General features: G+C 35.6%; 1 protein-coding gene across 1 annotated transcript; it reads right to left on the bottom strand.

Moving 5' to 3' along the window:
- Positions 1-2,124: 2,124 nt before the first annotated feature.
- LOC146742179 (uncharacterized) lies at positions 2,125-8,261 on the bottom strand. Its single transcript, XM_085500635.1, has 6 exons — positions 8,175-8,261; positions 5,433-5,634; positions 5,170-5,325; positions 4,738-4,874; positions 4,425-4,579; positions 2,125-2,284 (listed from the first exon to the last, which is right to left on the bottom strand). The coding sequence occupies exons 1-6, from the start codon at positions 8,209-8,211 to the stop codon at positions 2,201-2,203; spliced, it is 771 nt and encodes a 256-aa protein (XP_085356761.1). The 5' UTR covers positions 8,212-8,261; the 3' UTR covers positions 2,125-2,200.
- Positions 8,262-8,937: the final 676 nt, after the last annotated feature.

Here is an 8,937-nt window from a genome sequence, read left to right as displayed (position 1 = left end):
GGTGATACAGCAAGACAGTCTGTTCCGGCGCACTCTCGTAAAATTAGTAGGCCCAACTTTGTACATTATTCGAGCATAATTCAAACCATTTTTACCTTGCCCGTACCATCAAAGATGGAAGGGAAAGGTATATTAAGGGAAAAATTGTGTCCGGCGTTGTCGTTGTTGTTGTCGTTGTCGTTGTCGTCGTCGTCGTTAATAATTGTTATTGTGTGCATAATAACTTTACTAATTCTATTCCAAACTTCATCAAACTTGGTCACCTTATTCATCAGTATAAAGTCTTCCCTGAGTTTGAACAACAGATGTCCTGTATGAAAATATAATGCAAAAATTGAGAAAATCTGATAAAATATTTTGACTGTTTCTACTTGACTGATCACTGGTGATACACATCAAAGGTCACTGATCTCAGTGGAAATATGCATTGTTGTATGCGTTCAATGAAGCAAATGATTTATCTTGTAATAATATCCTTGGTAATGTATCTCAGAATCCCATACTGGGTTTCAAAACCAATTCATGGATAGATTGCACAGTCTGATACACATTTGCAAACCTACCAATAAAATCTTTACAGAAAACAAGATGTCAGAAAATCAATATAAGCACTCCTATGAACTGGGTGCCAAACTTTGATCAAGATCTGAAGCTAATAGAAAATCTGTTTAGTTCAAAGTTATCAAATCAAAAACAATACATAAAAAATACATAAAAAGCAAAACATTTCAGCCACATTTTAAAAAGAAAATTGTTCTAAAATATATGTATTCTGTATTTGACAAACAGTTCATTCGACAAATGAAAACTCACAGGAATATGTTTCAGCTATTAGAACAGAATGATAGTTTTTATAATACTGGTTTAAAAACGCACTTCAAAGATTGCAGTGTTTGAAGATGTAGATTTTCAGGAGGCAACAGTACTGTTGACTTCTCCCTCCACTGAACACCAACTAACTAGTTAAGGTGATCTGCATATAAAGCAGAGCTTGCAACATGATAGCTATTCATAAAGGGTGTTTTTTTTTTACTTTTCATATAATACAGTAGTAGTCACACAATGAGGCAGTTCATATTTGTCTCAGTAAATCATTAATTTTTGACAGACACCTGTACAAAATACTTGGATAAAAGCCAGCTAAGATTTTCTGTTATCTTGCATGTTTTATGAATCTGTTCACGTCTAAATGCAGCACTTTTTTTTGCGATAAGGCATTTGTTTTTATACTAAAATATCTGAATTACTTTGAAGCTGGAAATTATGTCCCTTAAAATAATTAAACAAATAAGGCACCAATGTTTTTGTAAGATATTTACATCTTTAAAGGACATTCGGTAGACTGATTCCCCACTGTTGGTTCAACCCCAAAACTTGTTTGTACTCAAAATTAATTATGACAATGCATATTTATATTGAAACAAAATATGTTAAAGGGAATTATATTATATAACAAAGGGCAAAGTCACCAGAGTTCAACTATGTTATTAAATCCACTTGTTACAATAAATAATCTAGTTCTTGATAACACAGCCTCTCCTGATTTATGAAAAAATAGTAATATAACTCACATTTATATAAAAAGATGACAAACTTAGTATTAATATTTTAGTTTCAATTTGCATTTAGAAAAGTTCGTCATTGTATTGTTAATGTTATAATATAATAACATTGTAAAATACAATAACGTTGAGGAGAATAAAAACAATTAGAAGGGATTTAAAACAAAGGACAATATATCAAATATTTTGTTGATTGATTTTGCTGGATTTGTTTGTATACAGTCAACTCTTAACTTATATGCAGAACCGGCTAAAAAAAGCAAAACACACACTCAAAGGATACTGTTTATTTAGAAAATTTACAGTCAAATTAGTTTGAAAAAATACCTTTTTTCTTAAACAGTGCAAATCAATATTATTTACTATTTATTATTTACCATTTATGTCAAACTAATTTTACTTATTTCTGAAATGTTGGGATTAGAATTACAAAATATCTATGAATCGAAGAAAACAGTGATAATCCGAGTCAACGTGTATTATTGACTTCCACGTGACCGCGTTCTATCCAATCAATTTGAAGGTCTTGTACCTGAGGTATAATAATCATGAATTAACTACATTGAAATTCTCATGTCATTTTATTATTAGATTTTTATCAAGGAATGATTAATTTACTTATTTCTTCTACTATGTCATCAGGGACGTGGGTTCAGTTGGATATCACTCTTTTTCCGCTTCTTTTGCAGGAGCCAGCAATATTGATTTGGATTATTCTTTAACTGAAACCAGGGAAAAAATTAACTATGACACAGTTACTCGTAACAAGTCTCAAATGTTCAGTTTTCATTGTGAGCACGAGTGACCCACTGATCATAACATTAAGTTGAATGTGCGGGAAGAGATGATGGTATGTTATTTGGTATGTTATTTCCACGTTAAAGCGGGGGGTCGTCATCTGCGCACGCGCGGGAATTGAGTCCCAAGCGACGATAACAACACATGCTAAAAACGCAAAGGCCCTTGGGTAGACGCTTGTTTGTAAACAATTACACGCTATGGCGATCTGCATGCACAGGTGACGACACCCCCACCCCCACCCCCAAACCCACCCCCACCCCCACCCCCGCTTTAAACCCAATCGGATAGGAAGATATTGAAACTCGTTACTCGATCTTCTACCCCAAAAAATCTAAATATTAAACCTATAGTTTTGCTCGATACAGGCACATTGAGGAGTTTGATAGCGACGCTAATGGCGGTCCGAATCAAACTTTTAAGCATAAGTTCTAACATTTCCCCTAGTTATACAGCATCGAACATTTTTGTCAATCTAGAATCCCTTTGAAGCCATTAGAAATCTGTTTGAACTGGTCGAATATTCCTAAAAAAAGGGATGTTTCAAATATCACCATGGTGGTGTTTGTGTTCATTGTGAATAAAATTATATTCCCAATCTAAACCCGAATGTAACAGTGTTACAATACTCTCAGTAATTATCTGAGACAGCTTTTATAGAACAAAAAATAGCACCTGTGGCACAACACCCAACTCACCCACTTATATGGGTTCCAATGATTGAGCATGTACCATGGCTACAGTTGATACATATGCATCTTATCTTGAAATATATGTGGAAGTATGTTCAGCACCCGTCCACAAAATTATTATGATTTTGTACTTTCTGGGTGTTATAGTAAAATCATTCGCAACCCTTACGCATTTGCTATCATTCCTTGGTATAGAATTCAACACACAGTGAGACTTTGTAAGGCCATTGCTTGCACATCAAAGTCAGATAAATGACTTGCATGCTATGCTCAAAATCAATAGTGAAGTTGAGGAACGAGCAAATGTGCAAATGACTGTAAAAAGTTGTTTCCCAATCAGAATACGCCCAGTTTAGATGTTGTTAATATGTTCTTAGCAGTAAGAGTCATTACTTTGATTACATACACCATTAGCCTTACAAGACGAGACCCCGAGTGGTGGCCAGACATAATAAGGAATTTGATTCGTGATTGATCCATTCCTTATATCAGTAAACTTGGTCATGGACACCTGAAAAGTAGAACAAGGTGCCCAACTCATGGACTTGAAATTTGAGGGGGTGGTACCATGGGATATATTTATTTGACTCAAGCAGAAAATTCAAAACTGTATCGATGTGTGACATCATCCTCTGGATCTATAAGCATAAGCAAAAGACGTAATGACTGAATCTTGGTGAACTTGGGCGCATATGCGTTTCCATTATTCCTACTGATTCGTGCACTACTGGGGAAAGAAGCAGCTACATCAAACGTGATAATTTCAGTGATGATCCGTAATTGTGAATGTGGTTTCCACTCCAACTGCCACGTCTAGTAGCAAAGCTGATATGCTTACCAGATGACAGAACTCGCCTCTCAGGCGTGACTTTGTATGCTCAAATTTCCCATCGAAATCTTTCTATCAATAAGGTGTAAAGTGAGTATCAAATTCATAGAAGGGACAATTTGAAATTTTACATATTGAAGCCTTATTTACAACACCTCCTCCCGTCATCTGCGCATGCGTCAGATGGCCATAGCGTGTCATTGTTTACAAACAAGCGTCTACCCATGAGCCTTTGCGTTTTAGCGTGTGTTGTTATCGTCGCTTGGGACTCAATTCCCGCGCGTGTGTAGGGGACGACCCTCCCGCTATAATTTTTCGCAGTCTATGAAAAACTAATTCTATAAGACCTGGTTTGGTCTGCTGTTGGGTGCAAACCTCTCAATAAACTGGTGATGTAAGTAATGCCCAAGAACGTCATTGATTGGGTGTAATTACGGCTTCACTATGTAATATGTAAAATTATTTGATAATTTGGGTATTTTTTGTATTTGTTATGTGATGTGTCATGGCTGTAAGAATACATAAATGAACATAAAAACTCACTTTTATATATGACTGGACTGGTTTCATGAATACTGTATCAAAGCCCATTGATATGTTTTCTTCTTTTTCAACTAGTATAGAAACACTCTGAAACACTGCACTGTATTGGTTTGGTGTACGATATATAGTCGGATTGTCCCCAACGTGAAGATTACCTAAAAAATATAAAGACTATTATTATATATACGTATATTTTAATTAATACATAATTTGAAATAATTGAAAATTCTGAAAATTTATTCCTCTATAAGCAATTTAAAGTCGAAGTTTACATGAGCTACATATACAAGGCATGTTATATAGATGTCTGTACCTCCTGGATGGAAGCAAGATTCCCTGAAAAAGAAAAATCCGTCTTCTTTCAGCCAAGATAAAATATTGATAGCTAATTTATAAACATCACCATCTGCCAAATACATCAACAACCAGTTAGAAAATATGAGATCAGCCCTATATAAAAAGGAACACAAAACTGTCAACAAACAAAAGTTATATAATATATTTTTCTTCTCAGTTTTATTAAGTCAACTTTATAAAATAAAGTTGTGTCTACCATCAAATGGTGATATCAAATACATTGTGACATCGACTGTCCACGAAACGATGTCAAAATTAAATTTGCATGAGTCAATAGAGCTTGGAAAAATGTAAATCATATTACTTTTTAGTGTGACATCGATGCTACATGTGATCCCACTTTTAAATATGACTGAACATAACATTTATTTATTTAGCAACATCTTGCCTTGACTCGGAGAGTTCCAAGTTGGTGACATCATTCAGTATGAAATCTATATGTTTGTGGTGACCATTCAACTGTTTGTTCTTCTCAAGAAATGTGTCCACGAACTCAACAGCTGTAACATGTCTAGCTGTCCGCGCAAATACACCGGTAAAACGGCTGAAATTAAAGTACAATGTTAAAAAAAATGATAAATGAATGCAATAATTGGGTTTGAGTATAATATGTCTGACATCAGTTTATTTGTGTAAATAAATGATACTTACCCAATACCAGCGCCTAATTCAACCACATCCATGCCATCACATGGTGGTAACATGGAGAGTATTTCAGGTTGTTCGTCCACTGTTAAAACATTAGCTTCTGTGTCCAACATCATATTTTCCAGGGTTGGGTCATTGCTGTGGTTTGCCCAGTACTTTCTCATTTGCAGACGAGTATTATCAACTGTATCAGATCCTGAAGATTCTATAATGAGTAATAAAGTGTCATTGCATTTCATATCTTCCTTCGTGCAACTTTTCAACTATGTCCAAAATTTCGAGTTACTAAAACTAAAATCTGATATAATTGTCATGTTCATAACTTGTATGACGAGAAACAAAATATTATACATTAATGTTTTAAAAAAAACGCTCTCAGTCACGGATTCGGAATACTAATCAGAGATGTTGTAGTCATTCGTGCTGCACCTGGCGGCGTCACTAATGGATATTTGCTTAGCAACACAAAAAGCATCTATATGCACTACCAATTACTTCATTTGTTTAGGATTCCAAGTATTTTTTGTTTATCTTATAATGGGATTGTAAGTTATACGCAGATTGTCACTGTTCAAGAACTACGAATTCATTTAAAATGAAACTAGTCATATGTCTTATGAAGAAGCAGGGAGGACAAATTTTGTTCGTGTCCTATTTTGGTCCCCAAAATATTACATTATCCATTCAACATACATTATGCCTGTGGACTCGCGTTACATAGTGGTGTAGTGAATGTGAAGACACATTGAAATTGGCGTGAAATTCACATTTTCATGAGAACTAGATAAATCTGTATTTTGAGAACTATATAGCCCATATGTACTCAGGAGGAAGTTTCTTGCTGTTGAAAGGGCATTCACCTTTCCTTCACCATATTTCTCTATAAGAAAAGTGTAAAAATATTCCTGTGTGTAAAAAAGAATATAAACCAAACGCAGAATCTTTGTATGTTTTATTGAAGGTTGTTTTTTTATTCCACATTTATCCAATAAATTAATTATTTGGGTGACAGTGTATTCGAATTAAAAACCAAGTCATTTTAGACCGCCAATAAGCCCTGTGTGTATTCTATTTACTTACAGGGCGGCAGTCGTCGCGCCGCTTCCTGTTCGATATGAGACTCATAACGACGTATACAATGCGTGTAAAATACATTGTTTAAATGTTGTGGTAAATGTGTTCATGTGGGATACATTCAGTACAACACTCTTGCCAAAACGTTGTATCATAGTACACACAGCGGTTTCACCCAGAATGTAATCGTACAGACCTCCGACAAATAAATGTGTGTGTATGTTTATTGACACTAATTATTAGTTCAACAAATCAAAATAGTCACAGTTTAGTGTAGAAAAAATTAGAATTTCAGGTATGGATTATAAACGATTACGATTATGTGTACATATTAAATCGTAGTAAGTGAATTTTCAAGTAAGTCTCATGTATTCTCTTGTTGATCTTTTCTTGGTGTGTTTGTTTATGCTGCCTTAGTTGTCGAATGTCCACAGCGAGTATAACATAATTTTCACATCTGTAATTAAAGTAGTAATATTTACGCGTTTCATAAGAACTTTATTTTACTTTCTAAAAAAATTCTGGTGCAGCATTAATGTGCTCAATGATGTGTGTTCTCATTTCCGAAGTGTTTATAACTGGTACGACAGCTGGGAAATGTACTGATTATCTGATTGAAATTTACAGCTCTGAGTGACAGTAGTAGGGCGTCAGGAATTAGGCATGTCTAACTATTGAGAATAATTATTAGCAATTTAATGTTGACTGACTGTGTATAGCGCATGCGTGGTAATATCCAACGCATAAAACATGTTTTGGGAAGAGATCTTCTAAATCAGTCAATTGCTGTGAGAAACTTCGATCTACAGACATAGAATGGAAAACGCCAAGATGCAGTTTACAATTGCAAGTCACACAGAATAAAGACGAGTGTGCACTCTCGTTAATTATACATAGCGCTTTTGCCGTATACTGGTATCCTCGGGGGCGGACATCCGGCGTTTCTCACCGCTTGGCAACCCTGGCGGTGAAAACAAAGGCCAAAAACTCGCAGAAAACGGTACTTTGGGATGGTTGTTGAGACCCCCCTGAACAGTGTAACAAGATTAGCCCATGTGTGTAACATAAGTAAATTTGGTTGTTCAGGATTACTTCAAAGTTGAGTTTGTGTTGTTTTCTCGAATTTTCACCGGCTCGACCGGCGTTCCACAGCAGCGCACACAGAGCCCATAGAAATACATGTACAGTGGTGCGCGTCTTAGCAACCTGGAACGTCTTGTGACGTAGCTCCGCCCCCGAGGACGTAAAGTATTCCCTCAACGAACACTTGATATTATCTGATGTGAATGGCGCCCTACAGTGTTGAATGTGTGTTAATGTTTGAGGCCATGACGAAATGTTGAATAATAGTATATGGATAGGGTTTATTCAAAAAGCATTCTTTATATTAAAACTCTGTAAGACAGTATGCTTGGATTATCTTTTTTTAAAATATTTCAAATTAACACTTTCAATTTTAAAGAGCATGTCTTGTTCATTAACGTGGAAAAAGTATAATAACAAGTTTATTACTATTGAAACCTAGTCATTCTCATCTTCAATAGGTTCCTACAAACCTGTACTGATTATACAGAATACAGTATATTTTAGCAACTGGAAATGTGCATCACAGCTTTTGTCAGCCATGAAATTACCGAATGTCTATATGAATGTATGAATGTCTATACTCACCATGTAGAAGGCTATACTTGTTTTCCGTGTGTTCCATTGTAACTATACAGCTGTTTCAGTATTCACTTTTAATTCTCCAGTCCACGACACATCTCCAGTTATGTTAATTTCACTGTTTCAATTTCGAAAGTAACAAACATCTGGTTCTACTAACCCTTCTACGTTTGAGGATTATGTTTATTTTTGGAACCATTTATGCATATTCATGAAATCATTAATCGTGATAACACGGTCAATAATAATAAAATTAGAATAAATGAATTCGTCTTTATATATTTATTAGTCCCCGAAAACGGGGACTTATAATTCGGTCCGTGCGTCCATGCGTCCGTGCGTCCGTCCGGAGTCATATCTCAGAATCCCTTGGACCGATTTTGTTCATTCTTTGCATGTGCCTAGTACTTTATGTGGGACATATGCACATGCAGGGGTTTAGCGATTTGATTCAAAATGGCCGACTAGCAGCCATCTTGTTTTTAGAAAATGTTGTATTTTGCACATGCTTTGTCAGTTTTCATTCAAATTTAGTACATAGATCATACATGTTAGGATACATGTCCCCGACCGTCCGTGAGTTCCGGAGTCTGTCCGTCCGTCCATGTGTCAGGCTGTCCAGAGTCATATTTCAGAATCCTGTGGACCGATTCTGTTCATTCTTTGCATGTGTCTAGTACCTTATGTGGGACATATGCACATGCAGTGGTTTAGTGATTCGATTCAAAATGGCCGACTGGCAGCTATCTTGTTTTTTGATAATGTTGTA

This window comes from Saccoglossus kowalevskii, chromosome 6 (genome assembly GCF_978046115.1).
Source record: "Saccoglossus kowalevskii chromosome 6, keSacKowa6.1, whole genome shotgun sequence".
NCBI lineage: Eukaryota > Metazoa > Hemichordata > Enteropneusta > Harrimaniidae > Saccoglossus > Saccoglossus kowalevskii.
This window is presented reverse-complemented; position numbering and strand designations above follow the sequence as displayed.

Coding starts and splice junctions, on each gene's coding strand:
- LOC146742179 (XM_085500635.1), bottom strand. CDS start 8,211: ATGGAACACACGGAAAACAAGTATAGCCTTCTACATG. Junction 5,326..5,432: donor GAATTAGGCGCTGGTATTGG/GTAAGTATCATT, acceptor CTTTAATTTCAG/CCGTTTTACCGGTGTATTTG. Junction 4,875..5,169: donor TTGGAACTCTCCGAGTCAAG/GCAAGATGTTGC, acceptor CTTTTTATATAG/GGCTGATCTCATATTTTCTA.